The sequence below is a fragment of the Puntigrus tetrazona genome, chromosome 6 (genome assembly GCF_018831695.1).
Source record: "Puntigrus tetrazona isolate hp1 chromosome 6, ASM1883169v1, whole genome shotgun sequence".
NCBI classification, from domain to species: domain Eukaryota; kingdom Metazoa; phylum Chordata; class Actinopteri; order Cypriniformes; family Cyprinidae; genus Puntigrus; species Puntigrus tetrazona.
In genome coordinates, this window is record NC_056704.1 from 10028789 (window position 1) to 10049670 (window position 20882).

Below are 20882 nucleotides of genomic sequence, written 5' to 3' on the forward strand. Positions count from 1 at the left end.
TTCTTTCATTATAATACGTCATTTACCATTTTCCCCCTTTCTTACGACAGGCTACATGATGCACGATATTTAACTGTAATCATTCGAAGCACAAAAATCGTGCAAATGTTATGGTTCTCGTTCTGTGTTACGTATTGATTTCCTATTGGTCGCTGAACAAGTTGCGTCACAAGCCTACGTCATCACTTCCGTTTCCGTATATTGAACTAGATCAATCTTGTAGGGGTTTTTTAAATCGTTTTTTTGGTGTTATTCCAGCGCTCTCAGGGTACTTTTAAAACGCGTGGATGACAGAGATGATGACGGGACCTCCCCACTGAAAACACAATGTAGGACATATAGGTGAATGCGTTTATCTGCTGTAAGTACAGTTTGTCTTGCTGTAAGTGTTTGACAGCGAGGAGGTGTTTACGATGGCTGTGCTGTAACATCAGTGTGACTCAGGTTTGGTGCATTGCCTGGTGATGATGTGCTGCTCGGATGGGGTTAGACACGGAAGATCGTTGCGGGACGTTAAAACTTCCACACTTTGACTAATGACGATCGCAGGCACCGACTATTTCCATCTACTCTGACTTGCGCACGAAGAACTCCCTTTAAAACCAGGACTGCGGCTATGGAGGAGAGTACCGAGGAGCTGAGGGAAGAGTGGACCCTGCTCCTCTGGACCACGGTTGCTGTTCTAGTCCCAGTTTTCATTACACTGTGGTGCAGCTTTCAGCGTCCCAAACGCAAAGTTCAGCTGAAAGATCTGTTTCGAAAGGGCAAACACGGCTGGCACTACACGGACCTGTTCAACAAGCCCACCTATTGCTGCGTGTGCTCTCAGCCCATCCTGCAGGGGGCGTTCTGTGACTGCTGCGGGGTGTGTGCGGATGAGGAGTGCATACAGAGGGCAGATCGCATCCTCTCATGTAAGGAGATCATGACCCCGAGTCAGACAGATGGGAGGTTTTGTCATCAGTGGGTCAGGGGAAATGTGCCCCTCGCCAGCTACTGTACCGAGTGCAAACAGCAGTGTGGGACGCAACCTAAACTTTGCGACTATAGGTATTTAATATGACCGTGATCTATCTTTATTTCTTAATTGTTTCACAGAAACCCCCCACAGATTATCCTCATTATGCAAAACAGTCCCATGTCTTATTTTGATTAAATATACTTGTACCACAATTTTGGGCAAAAATAAATAACCATGTCTGAGGAGAAAGAAAAATTGACTGGTGCCAGATCTGCTTTTAGTGAAGTGGTGATATGAAATAATTTTAAAAATGACTTACTGTAAGTTTTACAACGGGGGCTTTGTAGTCAGTACAGCTGCCGAGCTATCAGTTCTAAGTGCCCTCACTCACATTTCTGCTTTTATTTTTTAATATATATATATATAGGTGTGTATGGTGTCAGACCACAGTGCATGATGACTGCCTTTCTAGTCTGAAAGATGATTTATGTGATCTTGGAGAGTTCCGCTCTGTTATCATCCCTCCGTATTACCTCTATCAAGTCAACAAACTCCGCCGAAGGCATCCTGAGGAGTACAGCAAGGTGAGGATCCAGCCATAAACACACGCTTGTATATATTTCAGCATGTAAAAATGTTTATATGTTAAATATGTTTATTTGTAATATAAGATACATTCTTTTGACAGCACTACAACAGAGGCAACTTGTTTAACAGCTTTTGTTGAAACCAAGCTGTCAGAATGACTAGTGTTTCAAATATATATATTATCTTTAAGAGACGTGCCTGCTTTAAACCAGAGCTACAAAAACATGGAATAAAATGTCAGATTATTTCTACTAGTGATTTATTTCTGTTCCGTTTTAATTTAGTGTACATTTTTCTAACGTGAACAGCTAGCCAAAAATATGAGACCATTATGATATTTTTAGCAGCGGACATGAATTATGTCCTATTTTACTTTCTTTTGCACTGTTCTTCTTCATTGTGTAGTTTTAAGTTCCCGGCTGATGTACGTGTTTATTGTGCTTGTTTTTACATATATGACATGCATTCACTTTTTGAGAAAAATTGACAGAACTTAAAATAATGATCCATTTTATTCAAATGTAATTTTGGTGTTTGTAAATGTCATTTCTACATTTACAAACTGATATCTTTGACTTCAGCATCTTGTATAAATAAAGTGTACATGGCATCTTGAGTTACCGCGATATTTTCATTCTTGCAGTATTTGTCTTTTAAAATAAAAACATGAGGCTTTTATTTGAAATGACCAGTATTTGTAGATTAAATGAAACGACGCACGAACACTTGAAAAACTCCAAAAGCTATGATTTTCGCAAACAGAAGAGTTTTTTTTCAATGGTTTCGTTATATTCATCGATCTGTTCTGCAACAACTCATTAATAGTTAATTTCTTCTCTGCGTGCAGCTTGCTGCAGTCTGCGGGAGCGGCTGGACTCCAGTTCTGGTCTTGGCAAACACAAGAAGTGGCAACAACATGGGGGAGGTTTTGCTGGGAGAATTTCGTACCCTCCTGAATCCTGTGCAGGTATCTTTTGATTCACATATTCAGCCAGTCTCTGTTTGCGTGCACTCTTGGCTCTTTTTATTTAGTTTGAAAGATAGATGACATTCTTCCCGCTGACTAATGGTTCCAACTGTTGTTTTCATTTCTTGCAGGTATTTGATCTCTCTGAGCTGCCTCCCTCTAAAGCCCTTCAGCTGTGTACTCTTCTGCCCCCGGGCGGCGTGCGTGTCTTGGTGTGTGGTGGAGATGGCACCGTAGGCTGGGTCCTGGATGCCATTGATACCATGAAGCTGAAGGTGAGAGCTTTAGCACCGTGCCATATAATGACTGTGCATGTACACTGTGCAATGTGATGCTTATATTCACGTTTGTGGTGTTAATTAAAAAAGGAGCTGTTAAAGCGTTTGTCTCTCTCTCTCTCTTTCTGTAAAGGGTCAGGATCAGTTTATCCCTCTTGTGAATATCTTGCCGCTGGGCACAGGCAATGACTTATCAAACTCTTTAGGATGGGGAGCAGGATATGCTGGAGAAATTCCAGTTGAACAGGTGCTTAGGAATGTTCTGGAGGCTGAGGTGGTCAAAATGGACAGGTAAGACCCTGGCTGTGCTGGGAAGTCTTGAATGTGAGGAATGGCTTTTGTCGACAATTTATTTAGTATTTCTTCTGTTAATCTTTTAGGTGGAAAGTTCAAGTTGTCTCCAAAGGAAACTATTTTCGTAAACCAAAGGTCAGTGCACAATATATGGTCAACCAGCAGCAGGATGTACCTCAGAATGCAAATGAAATCATTTGTGCATCAAGCACATTTTAACACGACCAATTTATTAGCATAACATCCCATCGAACAAAGTATTTGTTTTCTCACCAGGTGTTGTCCATGAATAATTATTTCTCCGTGGGTCCGGATGCTCTCATGGCACTGAACTTCCACGCACACAGAGAGAAAACCCCCTCCTTTTTCTCCAGCCGAATAATCAATAAGGTCTGAGACATTTCCTGTACAATATTTTTTTTACAAAGCTTCTATGATTGTTTCTATGTAGCAAGAAGTTATTTCTTGATAAATGGCATATTTCAATATGAAAAACATTTATATCTGTAAAGCCATCTAATTTTCTTTAACTTAAGTTTGCTTACAATTTACTTTTTAATGATTTAATAGTTAATATATTATACACTGACTTTACGGTGAATTTAATTTCTTCACCGTGAAGGCAGTGTATAAGAAAATGTTATGACTGGAGTGGATTTATACATTCAAAATGATAAAAACCATCCTTTTTATATGAAATGTCTTAACTACATCATAATGTAACTATTGTGCTAGCTTTTAAATTATTGTGTACACATTTTATTAAAAAAAATGACATCTTTAATTCATTTATTAGTTACATATATATACACTGTTGACCCTACCACTGCCTTTTAACCCACCATTACAACTAATCAGAGCACATTAAACCTGCCCCTAATCTGAACTGTGTCTCACCTCAGTACATAAAACATGTATGCAGATCACTGTACTAGCAGGACTGTTACACAACGTTTCCTGTATCAACACACTGCTAGCTTCCCCTTTTTCATTAAAAACACAAGTGTTTTGTAAATCCTGCTAACAGTTGTCTTTTCTCACAGGCAGTGTACTTCCTCTATGGAACCAAAGATTGTTTAGTGCAAGAATGTAAAGATCTGGATAAGAGGATTGAGGTAAACCCAACTTACTTCGCTTACTGAGACGAGTGATTCAAGGGAAAAGTGCTTTCTAATTCTTTCCATTGTTGGTGTAGTCATATGATTAGCATGTTCACTGGAAGCCTTGGCCTGATATGAACTTCCTACTTTTGATGTGGTGTCTCATTATGATATAACAATGAAACACTTAAGTTAAAATCACAAAAAAAAAAATCACATGCAGTCATAGAGGAAATCTGGCCATCTAAACGCACTAAACACCTGTGGAGTGTACATACGCTCAAAAGGTAGATATTTATGTTCGCACACAAGTTTTCATATATATATATATATATATATATATATATATATATATATATATATATATATATATATATATATATATATATATATATATATATATATATATATATATATATATATATATATATATATATAAACCAGTGCTCACTCCAGAGCCTGCGCAAAAATCTCTTTCTAAATCCATTTGACAATTGTGTGTATGTGCTTCTCCACCCAGAGCTTACAACGTCTACAGTTAATATGCTTTACCTCATCTGCTTTTCAGTTCCATGCATACTCCGTTCATGTGACGCACTGTTTAACATCGTTTAACAAAGTACATTAAGGAAATATGATATAAATGCCATTTGTGCCATACTTTAATTTTACTGCTAAAAATCATCCAATATCCTTATGTAGGCAATAAACATATCAAAATAAAAAATATACAATAAAAAATAGTTCTGTTAAAAAGGTTATAAGATAAGTTATCAGATTCTTTCACTGGCCAAATAGTATTTCACTTTTAAGCAATTCAGTTTATGCAGTTTTGTTGATAAGGTAAACCTCTATTAGTTATTCCAGTGGAAATATAAGCCTATATTTATTGCAGTGTAAAATTGTGGGAATGCATCATAAACAAAGCATTTTAAAAAGAAAACGTGTAAATTGTGTAAGTTGTAGCCTATCCTTCAGATATTGGTTCTTGTGGTACTATGAAGAGTTTTATAAATGAGGCCCCAGGACTTTTTAATTTCCACCTGAAATAGTATCTGGGTACCTTTGGAATACTCTTTTTAACAAACGATGACCTGGGACATACTAATTCTAATTCTGGATACTATTTAGGATGGATACTATTTGGGTAAATTAGGTTCTTTTAGAGATGCCTCGGTGCTATTATCATTAGACTTATTCAATCCGGATAACGGACCGATTGGCCACCGAATTTAGATGAATTAAAAAAAAATCTGATGTCAGATGGTGTAAAGAACTTTGTGTGTGTGTCTGGTCTCCAAAGAAGGTCATCTCTGTGTGCTGATCTGGATACAGAATGAGAAACAGAATAAGAAATAGACTAATATTAGCATAGATGCCATTCTTTTTACAATGGAATGAGTACGTTGTGTGTTATGGTAAGTGTTCCTGGTTCCAGGCTGATCTAATTAATGTAGCCTAACAATCATTCAGTGTATTTAAATGATAGTAGCGTATTAGTGTGTATTAATATGTAAGCCAGGTTAAAGAGATGGGTCTTTAATCTAGATTTAAACTGACAGAATGTGTCTACTTCCCGAACAGGAGATTCCAGAGTTTGAGTGATAAATAGGAAAAAGATTCGCCTCCCGCGCTTGATTTATTCTAGGTATATTCTCTCTGCATGTGACGTTGAGAGCATAGGTCGTAATTTAGATATGTTTTTGAGATGCAGATTTACAGATGCTAGAAATATGGTTTTCAAAGGAAAGGTCCCTATCAAACAGCACAAATAGGTTCCTACATGCTAAAGAAGAATTAACAGAGCAGCCCTCAAGTGTTAGACATTGTTTCCTGATAAAATCCTGTAAAGCGTGAAGAGTAAAGGCCCTAATACCGAGCCTTGAGGTACTCCGTAATTGAGTTGTGCACGATATGATACCTCCTCATCTACAACTACGAACTGTTGGAGGTCAGATTAAGATTTGTTATTTTTGATTTTTTATATATTATATATATATATATATATATATATATATATGTTTTTTTATTGATAGGAACAACAGCCAACTTAAAGGTTTTGGGAACATATCCTAATGACAGTGATGAATTAATAAGGGTCAAAATAGGATCTATGACTTCTGGAAGCAGATCTTTTAATAGTTTAGATGGAATAGGGTCTAACATACTGTACATGTTGCTGGTTTAGATGTGTTAAGAAGTTTATACAGCTCCAGTGTGTGCTCATTATGAACATGGATATTAAAATCTCCAACAATGAAAACTTGATCTGATATAATATCGAAGTACGTTTGCATCATTGATCATTGCATCATTCCCACTAAAAAATCTTTTCTCATAAGCCAATCCACAATAGATGATGTTAATTGTGAGAAGATGATGGACAGGCAGTTTAAATGGTGATAGGATGCTCATAACTAAGAAACAGAGTACTCCATTAAAGACATAATTATAACAAAGTAGAGAGCTTATGTCTAATATGGATACTTTTAGGGCTTAGTATAAGGAGGCAAATAGGAACACAGCATATTTCTAACAGCTCTGTATTTTTTCTTTGGTTACTGATTCCTGGTGCTTTTGTGAGAACAGCCTTTACTTTATTAAAAACTATACTGTAATTTCTGCTAGCAGCACGGAATGATTACTTTTTCCTAACAGGTTTCCCAAATATTGCCTTGTCTACCTTTGTTCATACGAACAGTTAGACCCAATCCAAAAGCCAACTGACATCTACAGACCCAGCAATACTGAAAGCCCTGCAGTGTTTACAATCTGGTGATCTTGTAATAGGAGAAAGTATTTTAATGTTATGAAGCTAAATACAGTTTTAGATAGTTGTCACCTGCATCGATGTGTGCTATACATCAGCTCCGTGTATCTTTAAGCATAAACTGCAGAAAAGTCCTGTATCTATGAATTTATATTTTCTCTCTTTTTCCACACATGTGAAAGATGCTACATTTTATAATAGTTTTAATGCTTGATAATGCTTAATTTGACTTCTTTAGCTGGAGCTGGATGGAGAGCAAGTGACTTTGCCCAGTCTGGAAGGAATAATAGTGTGCAATATCGGCTACTGGGGTGGTGGCTGTAGACTGTGGGAAGGAATGGGAGATGAGCCCTATCCTCCGACACGGTCAGAACCCAAACCATATACTCTACTGCTGCGTTTAGTCCTCCTTACCTTCGTTACTATGATGTCGGGTGTGTTCAAGTCACTTTGGCTGGAAAAAGATGACCGTTTAACTTTTCAACATAAAATTCAGTGATATTTTAAACTCCACATCTAGAAAATATTGAATGAAGAACGTGTATATACGACATATTCGTGTGCTTTCAACTCGTACTTGAATGCACCGCACTACTCTATACTTTAATATCAGGATTACGTTGAAAAGTTAATACCCGTAGAAAATATTGCCTGTTTAATTAGTTTCTTTATGTCCCTTTTCTTCCTTCAGTGTTGATGATGGTTTATTAGAGGTGGTGGGAGTGTATGGCTCATTCCACTGTGCACAGATCCAGGTGAAACTGGCCAATCCCGTGAGACTGGGACAGGCTCATACAGTACGGGTGAGGTGTACTAATGTTCTTTACTCATACAGTGTGAGTCACAGCAGTATCGGTATCTCTCTTTACCAATATTCCTATTTAACACTGTAAAGCTGCTTTGAATAATGTCTAATGCAGTATGTGAAGGAAGCTGACTCTCTGTCCTCTGCCGTAGCTGGTGTTGAAGAGTTCTCGGATGCCAATGCAGGTAGATGGAGAGCCATGGGCGCAAGGTCCGTGCACCATCACCATTACCCATAAGACCCAGGCCCTCATGCTGTACCACAGTGCAGAGCACACAGATGATGATGACTCCAGCGCCTCAGAGGCTGAAGAACCCTCAGCCGATCACATGGACACGGCTAGCAACACGCAGGAAACTGTGAGCGTATCTTAGTAAGGCTGTAATCATCCTGTCTGCGCTATTTCCAACCCAGAAAGCAGCACAGCATGAACGCCTGGTGTGATAAATGTCTGATGTCGTAAACGTAAATGTACATAATGTGCACGTGCCGCTCTAGTGATAACATCTGCAGAGGTTATTTAAGAGAGGCCCTTTCTCTCTCAAGCACACACAACCGTCCACAAGGTGACTTTATCTGTCGTTTGTAGATTTGCATATTCGTGTGCTTTTTTTTTTTTTTTTTGCTCCCAGGAACTTACCCAGAAGTGGCTCAGGTTTTAGATAGTTGGTCCACAATGGAATCGTATTTAGAGCTCAGGCAATCATAAAAAAGAAAATGCAGTCCGGTGGAGAACGTTACAAAGAAAGCTGCTTGGACACAAATGTTTTTGCACTGGTCTTGAGTGCCATAGGTCTGTGAAGATACAACTCACTGCAAAAGTCTTGTGGTTGAGTTGTGTATGTAAATGAAGCTGTGCAATAATTTAGTTTGGGTCCTTATGTTTGGTGAAACAACTTTGCACTGCTTGAATCTAGAGTAGATTGTGGATCGGCGTGCCATCGATATCTTATCATTTAGCAACTGTTCAACATGTGTTATTGGTTTGCTTTATGAAACGGCAGTAAAATGTTTCAGGACACTGGATTATGAGACCATTCTTTATGTTGTTCACGTGTTATGCTGATTTATTGTTTGTTTTCTCCACATTTCCATACAGATGTGTTATGTTTTTATGCATCCTGCTTGAGTAAAATGTACTTTGCCTAGAATATGACCCTCTTGATAGGGTTTCTGTGTATTTTCTTTAGTCCCACCTTTCTGTCTTTCTTCTTTCAGTGCAGTTGTAGCATAAGAATTGTAATGTTCTTAAAAAACTAAGACAGGATTCTCAGCTTTTGGAGTGATAGTATGTAATGTCACAAGCTTCATATAGTTGTGTCTGCATCAGTAGCTTTTCTGTTAGTAACTCTTCCTGAACACATCTCTTTGCAGGAGGTAGACGTATTCATTAAAAACATTTTTATTATTATTATTATTATTATTAATATGAGGTTTTGCTGATGTATTTAAGCAGTGCATAATTTGGTTTAGTTAATTTCACTGAAAAACAAGATGGCAGCCATTTTCATACTTAATTTAGACCCTTTTTGAAAGATAAAAGTGAGAAAAAAAAAATCCATACTTTTGGTAACACTCAAAGACTCAATATTTTCCTGTAAAATTATATTTAGCAGTCGGCTGCATTTGTTTTATTAAAAAAAGTTGAGTAATGTCTGAAAACATGAGAAAGCTTCTATACCTTCAGAAAGGATACAAATCTAAATTGTGATGTTTTTTGATTAGTGTCTTTGTCAAACATGTTTATGTGTATAAACACTGGAGCAGCACTAGCTGTGATAAAAACATTTTTTCTTTACTGTAATTGCCCTTTTTTTTTCTTTTTACACAGGCTCTGAATGTGTCAAAGGGGTTTAAAGATTGTATTATTCTCATGAGGAATACTGATTGTTCATCATTTGAAGTGTTTGGTAGTGTTAAATGAATTGGGATTATCTGTGATGAATACTTTGCACTGACGTGTGTCTGCTAGGATCACGAGGTTGACCGTAGCTGCTGCTGGAGCTGGGTTTCATGTGTAACTAGGCTGGTTGAAGACCTGGACAACACACCAACATATACTACAAAATGGAAATGATTAAGCCAAAACATTTCATTAGGTTAGAGCATAAAGAGTTCCACGGTCAAAAATTTGGTTTTATTTTTTTATTGTATCTATATTTTTTTATTTTAACAATGTGAGCTGCACAAATGACCCAATCACCATTATAGAAGCAGGATTAAGTCATGCCATAACAATTTCACAAATTCAATCAACACAACGGAAGATGAGAGGAAAAAAAGAACAATGAATCTAGATGATGTTGTATTTATTCTTGTATGAGGTCATGTAATGCCTTTATTGGTATCATTTTGATATACTTTATGTATATTTTCCTCCCCAACTATGTACAATATTTTAATTGACAATTTCAACCAAAATTGTAATATTGCATAAAGCAAACAATAAATGCCTTACTACTACACTTTTCTTTTCACTATTAAGAGTTTTAATACACATCTAACACTTAAAACACTTAAAAACTGACCGGACCAAGCGAGGATACTTTGATCAATATGATTATTTGGAGATTATTTGGCCAGTGGACTTTACACATGTGATGAAACCAACAAACGTGTGACGTTCAAACAAGCCACAGGTGAATCTGCAAAAATAAAATTCACAGGACAAAGCGTGCGTCAATATTTGCAAATCACATATTTACACTGAAATGTCCATTTTCTGGAGCAACGGCATCCATCGTAGCAATTCAGTCAAATATTTTAGAATAATAACCACTTAACTATTCAACAGCACCAGAGCTAGTGTCTTTCATCACCGAAATCAATTTTTTTTTATTTACTTTTATTTGGTAAGTAGCCACATAAAAGGATATCAGTCATCCATCTTTTATTTATTTATTTTTTTGGTCATCATTAAAAATCATTAAGAATACAGTTTATTAATAGATCAAAACTGCTTTAAGACATTCACAACACACCTAAATTAGAATAAAAAAATTATTTGCTTTAATCTTGCCTATATTAGTCCCCAAAAATGTTACTTATGCACCTGTCATTTCAAACCCGTTTCAAAAGACTTTTGATCATCTGTGGAACAAAAATGAAGATATTATTGATAAGATAATATTTTTGGCCATCTATCGAAAGCCATAAAGATTTCACACATTCTTGTTGTGTGAACTTACTGAACGGACACAGAGATGACTAAATAATACAAATATCTTAATTTGTGTTCCACAGATAAAACATCAGTTGAGTAAAATGAGTCTCACTTGGACTTTCAGTTGCTGAGCTTGCACAAAGAGACAGAGGAGCCATTTGAGAAGATCCAGAAAGCGGGATACACAGCCTCAGTGAAAGGAAAGACAAAAGTGTGGAAAGGGTAGGCCCGGTCTTGCACAGTATAGAACGTCGCACTTCCCTGATCGCAATCCAGCAAGACGCCCACCCGGCTTGGGTTGGGATTCTGCAGCACGGTCTCAACGCTGTTGTGCCACGCAGAAAGCTTCACGTTGAACCACTCCACACACCAGGAGTCTGCATTGCGCCCCAGCCGGCTAGAGGGACCTTTGCGATCAATTCTTCCATATGCAAGTCCCAATCCGCAGAAGTTGTTACTGCTCATTTTGATCTCCCAATAATGACGGCCCTGAGAGAAACCCTTCGTGCAGAGCACCTGGGAACAGACGGAAAAGCGAAGGGGGATATCCGGGTAATGAGCTGGGTCGTCCGAGACTGTCGCTTTAGTGTTGTTTTCAGACAGCGAGATCCGTTTGTGAGCTGTTCTGACGTCAAAATTGAGGACAGCGCCACCTGGACAGAAGAAACACGAGCATATAGATGGAAAAGGGGATGAACACGAAGTGGGTAAAATCAAAACTATGTCAAACTCACATTTCAGAAGGTCACTTCGTTTAACAAAGTTTTGCACGGCTGGTGAAATAGCAAGTGAATCTGTAATGAGAGAAAGAGGACATAAAAAGCTTTCAGAAACCACTTTCAAGGGAATGAAAGGTCAGCTCATTTTATTTAATGCATTAGTGTAACAAACATAACACATCGGAGGGGAAATTCCACATAGCACTGTTAGCAAACTATTGCTCTTCTCTTGCTGTTTCAACAAACATTTGCTAACAGGGTTGCAAACCTATCTGGTGGAACTTCATAGTTTGGTAGAACACACGCACGTACATTAACAATCTGTGGCATTTCTCAAGAGTAGACATTTGCATTCATTAACACTACTTTGTTGTGTGGGGCCTGCACCCCCGCAGGACTTTTATTTTCTGCTTCTAGACTAGCATTTGCAGTCTATTCAGGAATTACAGTAAATGGTATTGTTTGAAACAAAGACCCCTTACAAAGATTCAGTTTAGGAGGCCACGATTAAAAAAAAAACAAAAAACCTTTTCCACATACTTATGTCAGGCATGTCTACAGTTTTAGTTGTGATGTCAAGCAAGTTTTCCATGCTTTTGGAGAAAACAGGATTTGCTCCTTTAGAGGGATTCCTAGTTTCTGGCAAAAAGTATATACATACAATGTTAGAATCATTTTTAAGAAATAAAAATTTGATTTACATTTATTTTCATAACAATTAAAAAACAAAATTGTAAAACAAACTGGACCCTCTTTTTTTAATCCATTGACTAAGTGTGAATATCGAGGGGGGAGAACCAAGAAATGGAGATAGATAGATACACATATATATATATACTGTGACGAGTCGGCTGCCCCTCCTCTTTATCGTCACCATCACCCCGTCCTTTATTCGCCGCCCTTCACCAGGCTCCCGACGGGAGTGGGTGTGTTCGAGAGGAGGGGCGTGGTATTGGCCAGGTCTGGCGGCGTGTGACGAGGCACACCTGAAGGGGATTTAGCCTTGTCACCGCCGCCGTTAAATGCCCTACGCGCCTCTCCTCGGGAGACCGGTCTCTTCCCCCCGTGCATGCACGCTGGTGTCCTCGTGGGTCCAGGAAGGGTGCGCGATGGACCTCACCCCACCGTCCGAAGAACACACAGCTCATCCCACTCTGCCGCCCGGAGCAAAGACGAGACGGAGATGCTGCGGAAGAAGCCGCCGCCGGACTCCGCCCCTTACCTGGACCCTTCCCCTGGAACACGGCCTCAACCTTCACTTTCCCATGCACACGACGAGGACACCAGATCCCCCTTTTATTTGGACACTTTTCCCCTGGACACTTTATTTTGTATTATTTTGATTTTGTTAATAAAAAGCCTCTCCGAGGCCTGACGCCACGCCCACTGTGTCTGTCGCTGGCTCCTCCCGTCACAATACATACATATAAAGTGAAAACCATTAATGAGCTCTTTCTATTGGCAAAATCCTTTGCTTTATACTGTTCAGTGCTTTGATGCAACCTGTGTTGTTAAAAGCACTATATAAATAAAAATGATTGATTGATTGATTGATTGAAGGTACTGTCATCCAGACTTCTTAATTTTGGAGAAATGTCACTTGCATCCTCCTGGTTCTCACCCCTCAGAATGTATAAGACACAAAACAGTGCTATGGAGCTCTAGGAAGATCTTACTGTTTGGCTTCTGGTCTTTGTGCTCTTTGTGATCCTTCTGATCTTTAGCTGTCTTGCCTATAAAGAAATAAAAGAACAGTGAGAGGAAGGTGTACATTTTAATATGTGTTGTTTATGGATCCAAAACATTATTTAAAAATATATATAAGCAGTTGACTTGCTGGTATTTTTCTGTTTAGTTCCTGAAGGCTTGGTCTTGAGGCCACGGCTTGGACTGGGAGGTCTCAAATGAGGTGTAGGTTCATGCCACATAATTGGTGCCTTTTGCATCCCTAAGAAATAATCAAACATAGAATTAATATAATAACAAATAGATTTGCGGTTTAAAAACATAGCAATATTTCGCATTCTTTCATCAATATTCCATCAAAATGAAGTCAGTTACATATTTGAAATAACCTAAACAGCATTTATGCTGGCATGTGTCACACTGTGATTTTTCTTTTACTGCAATATTCAAATTAAAATCACATTTGCAAGAAAATGAATAAATTGTATTTCATGTCAGCCATGTTATGCCAAATAATGGCATATTCCAGTTACATCACCTCCAGGTTACATCTCTCAGGATTCCAACACTTCAAACAAAAGCATGTTTCTCTCGTTCCTCTACAATGATCTATTTTGAATTATATAAAAGGCTTGAGGGTGACATCAATGATGGAGGAGCAACGTCAATACCGTTACCAGTTGTAAAATGTGAATTTAAACAATAACTGTTTTACATTTAATATAATCAATATCTAGAAGTAAATGTGAACGTGACTATTAATGAGTAAATTAGTTTGAGATCTTCGAGCCTGTTACTTTTTAGTAAGAGGTTTTGATGTGTGTAACAGGGAGGACACAGGCTAGGTGTCACCCTGTTTTTATTATTGAGCTGTAGGTTTTTGCCAATAACAGATTAACTGCAACTATATTTTATTTTGGATAAAGTCCTTTTTTAATATATGTCTTGTGAAAAAGATTGTGCTGTAAAACTATTAATCGCAATTAATCACATTCAAAACAAAAGCTTTAGTGTACAAAATATACATGTGTGGACTGAGTATATTTATTTTGCATATATTTAGATTATTTTATATATAAATATAAAAATTGGTCTTAAATATTATTGCATGTGCATTTATATATAAATAAACAATCTACACAGTACACAGATATATTATATAAAGAAAAATCGTTTGACAGCACTAACAAAAAAAAGCAACAACACAAACACTGACAATTGTCTGTAACAGGTTTGACTAAAATACCAAAACCTGAGGAAGAAAAATAGTCATAAAATAATAAATTGCTAGGATTAAGACCAGTACAATAAATACCTACAATTTTTTTTAAATATATTTTTAAACTGGAGTTATTACTTACATATAGGATTTGGATTTGGCAGGAGGGCAGGAATATCACTTGGGATTACTGGGAATTTGATTCCTAGACCTAGAGGATTAGGGAAGTGGTTCACATCTTCTGGCAGCAGTTTTATTAAGAATTGTTTTGTTTTTTATAAATCAAGGTATCATGACAGTAAATAGAAATATTGCCAAATGTTAGGATTAGTCATGATGGCAATATGCTAATAATAACAGTTAAGGGAAAACAATGATTGGACCAGAGGAAGACATGTGATTATCTCTATGAAGGACATATTCAGAACATATTTCTAGTTAGGATTTACAATTGTAAAAGAATATGACGGGGCAGTGGAGACATTTAGTGATTTTAAATGAACTAGAATTTTTTTTTCAGCATTTCTTGTATTCTTTTTTAACATACACGTTTAAAAGAACACGCCTCTTATAAATAAATAAATAAATAAGTTAGTTCATTTTCCAACTCCACTAGAGTTAAACAACTGACATTTCCTTTCTGGCGGTAGACTGATACAAAATGAAAAGTTGTGATTTTCAAGGCTTAAAGGACTCTCATCCCGGCGTAACAATCAAGGAACTTTTCACCTGCAAGTAGTTCTGGTCATTTTTGAGCGTGATGCTAATGGTCTTATCAGGTTCCATGATCCATGCTAAGCTACAGTTTAAAGTACTACCGCCAGACCCGGAGATCGGGCGAATCAATTAGAAAATGAAACTCAACTGTTTAACTCTAGGGGAGTTGGAAAATCAGACCATTTTCAAACCAAAGTGGCGTGGTCTCTTTAAGACTAGCTTGTACAATAAGTGATTTGTTTTACATTTATATCATGTTGACAACTTAGGCCCAGATCAGATACAATGAGTTTTTCAAGTTTGAAAATGCATGGGGCAAAGGATTGCGCAGGTTTTTCGCCAACCACTAAATCGATCAATATCCTGTCAGTCTAAACAATGCCAATCCCTGATTTGCCGTTAAATAAAGAGTCATATTAGCAGAAACTCTAAACATAGTGTCAGTTGTGGTTCATTAAGTCAGCTCCAGGTAACCTGCAACCTCCTCGATCACTGCAGTCTCCGGGAATTTAACTTGCTGTAAACTTACATCACCGCAGTGACCTTTATTCATTTGATTGGGCAATGGAAAAAAACACAAATGACATTGGGCATTCAGAGCGCTCCTTTAAAACAGGCAAAGCAGGTGGCTAAAATGTGAGACCCCCAGGGCACATGAACAGCACACAAAACAAGCACTGCTAATAGAAACAGGCACCTCTGCCTGCAAAAAAAGCATTCATATGACTGGCTCCTAATGCGTGTACAGGTTAGGGTTAGATTAGAATTGTGATACATTTTTAAGGTGACTTAAATATTAGTTAAATGTAGTTACATTTTTACAATAAATAAAAATGGAGAAAATCAAGATTTCTCTCACCCAGCCCTAGAATAACCTCAACAACTGGCAACACAATTTTTCATTAATTTGATTAGTATGTCCCAGATCTCCACACCAATTATTTCAGAGCAATCTCACCTGCATCAAGAACAGATTTCTCAAACTCTGTAAAAACACATTAGAACTCTTAGCATGCACTATGACTATGTGTGGTGTACGCTACAAAAATACAAGCTCTGCACTTACACACCTGGTTTAAGTACACAGATTCTGTTTTCTAACGGCTTCTCCATTAATTTGGTGATCCACTCCTTTAGTGCAACTGCAGTGGAATGATAAGCTATCACCTCTTTACCTTCCACGTTCATACGGGGGTTATGAGGCTCAAAATTTACCACCGAGGGCAAATCCACGGAGGCCTGTGACAGAGATCGGTAAAGTCAAAAATACAAACAAAATCTACAATCTACATTTACTTTAGGGAAGAGAATGATCACTGGGCTTTACATACAATATTGAATCATATTAAATGGGCACAAATGCCAGTACTAAAAATGAAAAATGCATTTCAACAAGGGGTGCCCCTGATAGTCCATGATCCGATGCTTTGAGAGCCTGATTGGACTCCCAGTCTCACAGTAAATATTCACAGGGGTGGCTTGATCATGCTTTCTTGGCTATATAGGGCTGCTCAAATGTGTGATTTCACACGGGCTAGAACTGACAGTTTTCTCACAATAAGTTAATATACGGCCTGTTATGACAATGCTGTAAATAGGAATTGGCAAAAAAAGAGCTTTTAATAAATATTTCAACTTTCCATAATCCTTGACTGACATCTTGGAGGCATGGATTTAAAACTTTAGCATGACTGAAACTGACACAGTCAAAGTGAAAGATTGGATTTTTTCAGCGGGTATATGATATATACCTTATATCTTGTATAAGATGTGTTTGCTTGATTTGCACTGGCTGAAGATTACCTGCGGTGCGCAGCCCAAGCAGGACAAACCACAAGGCTATTAAAGACTAGGACTGGGACTGTTTGACTTGCCCCCTGATCATATCGTTCTACTATCAGTCAACTATTTGACTATTCAGGGACACCCATAATTTCCATATTTAGTGACATAATCGTACTCCACATCACCTTTAAGAACGCTAGTGACTGTGACTGGTCCAGCAGAATGTTGATCTCAGATTTGGTCCTACTCATCTTCTCGATGTTCTCATTAAATTTTTTCATCAAGGAGACCAGTTTGATCTGACCTTTCTCCTGTTCCTTATCGATAGCCAGCATGGCTTCTTTCTCATCTCGCTCAATCATTTCTCTAATCTGCCTGTATTCCGCCTCAAGAATACGTTTGCGGGTTGTAGCTAGGTCCTGGGAAAGCAAAACCAAAAGGAAATATAAGCTCCACGTGCTGATATTGTATATGAACATCTTGTCATCTCTCCCAGTACCGTTATCTGATTCTGCTAAAGATTCCAAAAGATAAAAACAATAATACCTTTAATTTGATCTGTTGCTCCTTCATTTGTGTGATAACCTGCTGATTCTTGTCCGTTTTTACATCAAGGAGGTTGAGTTTGTCGGTCAGATCAGTCTAAAACAGATTTAAGAAGATTTAAGATCACACAATGCGACTAAATGATTACATATCAAAAAACACAAACCATTAAGGGGTTAGTTCACCCAAAATGAAAACTAGCCTGTCTTTTCCATGCCTTCTAAGCATCCTAGGACTTTCTTCTTACAGACAAATCTAACTGGAATTATGTTAAAAATGCCCTGGTCTCTCCAAGTCTTTCCATAGTGATAAAGCAGTGTTTGCTGTTTGGAAGATGTGAAATGCACATATCCAGAATAAAACATCTCTCAGATGGTTCCAGGGGGTCAATAAAGGTCTCCTGTAGCGGATCATTTACTTTTGAAAGATAAATATTAATATTTCAAATGTAATAATAACTTTTTTCTCATTTCGGCTGACTGAAGTAAGTGGACGATGTTCAGCTGGATGTGCGTTGCACACATGCTTTTGGGAAATATTTTATGTTAAAAATAAGGATATTATTTTTTAAAAACACATGGATTTGCTACAGGAGGCCTTTAGTTACTCCCCGGAGCCATGAAAGGGACATTTTATTATGGATGCATGTACTTTATTTAACATTTTCCGACATTTATCTCCATGGAAAGGCTCGGAGGAATCTGGACAGTTTAAATATAACTTTTATTAGATTATTCTTATCTGAAGAAGAAAGTCACATACACATAGGATGCTTAGAGGTGAGTAAAGAGGTCTAGAGAGACTAAATCTTTGAACTGCTTTGAACTATTCATCTGAGAATCGCTGGAAAATGATAGAATAATAAACGCATATTTTGAGAAAACAAAACCATTTTTTCACCTTGCATGCATCTACCTATTGTAAGAGACTCCCAATATAATATTAGGGTAAGTTTTAGTCAGTATTTCTAAGATATATACATAAAAAACATTGTCAAAATCTATTATTGGAAAGGTAAGGACAAGACGTTTAGCCAAGTATGGTGTCTCAGAATTTGTGCTCTGCATTTCACCTCTCCACGTGTAGACTCCTACAATCCCTGCTGGAACCCAGACTAGTGGAAACTAAAATAAATAATTCATTTCATATTTGATTACATTTCAACATCCTTTGTTATTGACCTAAACTGAATCAACTTAGAACTTTTCTACTCATGATGCTATCCAGCGTCTACCAGCTGAATTTGTTTTATAATTGATGGACTACAACACTGACAATATTATTGAACTAAACTGAAATTAAACACTGCCTAAATTAAACTGAGCTTCTCTTCAGCTAAAACTAAAGTCATTTTAAAATTTAATTTGTTTGCCAGGTTACCCTAACCCTGATGGTTTCTGGAAAATGATCTCTTTATTCTGACTGATTGATTGATTGATTGATTGATTGATTAGAATGTTGTTCCAGGATGTTCCAGGTTCCAGGTGATCCAGGAACATGCTGTATTATGGGTAATAAAATAATCTAGGTAAAGATTTGTCAGAGAGGGTCAGAGCTGGGCACAACACCTGCGCCTTGAGTAGATCATTCTACAGTAAAAACGATCAGAATTATACATCATATTGGTTGACATCTGTTTCTTCACTGAAGTTCACAAATAGGCCCTACCTTTTGCTTGTAGCGTCGCTCATCTGCCGTGACAAACTCACAGCCTTTATGCACGTCCTGCAGACAGGCACTGCACATGCAGCTCTGGTGCTGATTGCAGTAGAACTCCATCAGTTTGCCATGATTTGAACAGAGACGCTCCATCAGATCTGGCAGAGGATCAGAGAGCTGATGCGCCCGAAAAACGGCATTCTCCCGGTGAGGCCTGACATGATCCTCACAGTAAGACGCCATACACGTCAGGCAAGTTTTGACGGCTTTGGCTTCCATGCAGTTGTCGCATTTAATCGCATCTGGATCTTTCTTTTTCACCTCAAAATGTTCCTTGACGGGTTCAGAGACACCTGCTTTTATCCTGTAGGCGTCCAGCACCGCGCCGAGGACGGTGTTCTTCTTTAGTTCAGGTTTACTTGAGAACACCATTCGGCACTGAGGGCAGGAGAGAGACGATGTCGTGTCGTTCCACGTCGCTTCGAGACAGTTGGCGCAGAAACTGTGTCCACAGATTAAACTCACCGGGTTCTCGAATAGACATAAACAGATACTGCAAGTCAACTCGTCCTCGAGACCGAGCAGAGACATGTTTTCCGCCATTGTGACACGTCCAGGTTGTCGACGCTCACTGACAGCACACTCGACTGCGCCCTCAGAGAAAACGAAACTTAGCAGGCGGAGAAACGAAACTTATCAAATAACTCCTAAACTAAGCGCTGTCTATAGACGAAATATCACAAACTGAGATCGTTCCTAATTTGGAATGTACCGATAGCCAGGTGTAAAGGCCAGGTGTGGAATATTTTTAGTTTATTCAATATAGAATTTGATGCCACTTGCAAATGATCTAAGACCATTTGTATAAAGTAGTTATATTTTAATAGTTTTTAAAAGCTGGAAATAAAACAAATTTGTTTCGAATTCGTTTCGTGTCTATGCGCTAAATATTTGTGCGTATAGGTACAAATATCTTCCGGTTTCTTCAAATGTACACAAGAGGGCGATGTTTGCTATAACATAGTTGTCTGGATATTTGGTTGGTAAAAACAAGACTAGATTCTGTAAGATTCTGAAGAAGATTTTTAAGAATCATTTTAGTATTATCATTATTTTATTTTAACAATAGTAAAACAAGATGGTTATTACATTTTGCCCCTTAATTTCACTATGCCTTCAGCAAATAGCACTCATGTATACTTCTATACTATATACTATATACTGTATACTATACTTCTAGGTGTACACTTCTCTGAATCTGATTTCATACAGACCAGAAGACTTTTGTGGGTCGTGATGAAGTTAAACAATGCACTTTTCCCTTTTTAATACTACAATATGATTTTCAACTATTTATTTTATAACTTATATGTATGGTTATTTATACTTATACTCAAGTTTTCTATATTATCTCTAAACTGAAATTAATAATAAATGTTAAATAAAAAAACTGACCAATTTCCTCATTTATTCCTCTCTTTGTCCATATACATTCTTAATCATTAATCTTGGAGAGTCCATCTACACTTGACCCTACACTAGCACTCTCTATTCTGTTTTCTATTATATTTCTATTCTACTTTTCTTTTTCATATATATTTAAAAACAAACAAACAAACAAACAA

General features: G+C 37.6%; 2 protein-coding genes across 9 annotated transcripts; one reads left to right on the forward strand and one right to left on the reverse strand.

The window, feature by feature from the left end:
- Nucleotides 1-179: 179 nt before the first annotated feature.
- Nucleotides 180-10226, forward strand: dgke (diacylglycerol kinase, epsilon). Of its 5 annotated transcripts, none has more exons than XM_043242432.1 (12): nucleotides 180-361; nucleotides 435-1050; nucleotides 1389-1545; nucleotides 2397-2516; nucleotides 2648-2791; nucleotides 2928-3085; nucleotides 3175-3223; nucleotides 3365-3478; nucleotides 4132-4203; nucleotides 7197-7324; nucleotides 7650-7761; nucleotides 7916-10226. In XM_043242432.1, exons 2-12 carry the CDS (start codon nucleotides 617-619, stop codon nucleotides 8135-8137), a joined length of 1710 nt encoding a protein of 569 aa, XP_043098367.1. In that variant the 5' UTR covers nucleotides 180-361; nucleotides 435-616; the 3' UTR covers nucleotides 8138-10226. The 5 variants fall into 5 exon arrangements, with proteins under 5 accessions (XP_043098367.1, XP_043098366.1, XP_043098365.1 ...); XM_043242431.1 differs by having other exon boundaries at nucleotides 445-1050; XM_043242433.1 differs by having other exon boundaries at nucleotides 182-342.
- Nucleotides 10227-10638: 412 nt separating this feature from the next.
- On the reverse strand, nucleotides 10639-20080 carry trim25 (tripartite motif containing 25). 4 transcript variants are annotated; one of them, XM_043242426.1, is made up of 11 exons: nucleotides 19267-20073; nucleotides 17599-17694; nucleotides 17238-17471; nucleotides 16338-16506; nucleotides 16226-16252; nucleotides 14693-14761; nucleotides 13483-13593; nucleotides 13322-13378; nucleotides 12186-12284; nucleotides 11661-11720; nucleotides 10639-11579 (listed from the first exon to the last, which is right to left on the reverse strand). In XM_043242426.1, exons 1-11 carry the CDS (start codon nucleotides 19858-19860, stop codon nucleotides 11047-11049), a joined length of 2049 nt encoding a protein of 682 aa, XP_043098361.1. In that variant the 5' UTR covers nucleotides 19861-20073; the 3' UTR covers nucleotides 10639-11046. The 4 variants fall into 4 exon arrangements, with proteins under 4 accessions (XP_043098361.1, XP_043098364.1, XP_043098362.1 ...); XM_043242429.1 differs by lacking the exon at nucleotides 12186-12284 and having other exon boundaries at nucleotides 19267-20080; XM_043242427.1 differs by lacking the exon at nucleotides 16226-16252 and having other exon boundaries at nucleotides 19267-20069.
- Nucleotides 20081-20882: the final 802 nt, after the last annotated feature.

Coding starts and splice junctions, on each gene's coding strand:
- dgke (XM_043242430.1), top strand. CDS start 617: ATGGAGGAGAGTACCGAGGAGCTGAGGGAAGAGTGGACCCTGCTCCTC. Junction 4,204..7,196: donor ATCTGGATAAGAGGATTGAG/GTAAACCCAACT, acceptor TGACTTCTTTAG/CTGGAGCTGGATGGAGAGCA. Junction 7,325..7,649: donor GAGCCCTATCCTCCGACACG/GTCAGAACCCAA, acceptor TTCTTCCTTCAG/TGTTGATGATGGTTTATTAG.
- trim25 (XM_043242426.1), bottom strand. CDS start 19,860: ATGGCGGAAAACATGTCTCTGCTCGGTCTCGAGGACGAGTTGACTTGC. Junction 13,379..13,482: donor AACTAAACAGAAAAATACCA/GCAAGTCAACTG, acceptor ATTTCTTTATAG/GCAAGACAGCTAAAGATCAG. Junction 11,580..11,660: donor ACGAAGTGACCTTCTGAAAT/GTGAGTTTGACA, acceptor TCTTCTGTCCAG/GTGGCGCTGTCCTCAATTTT.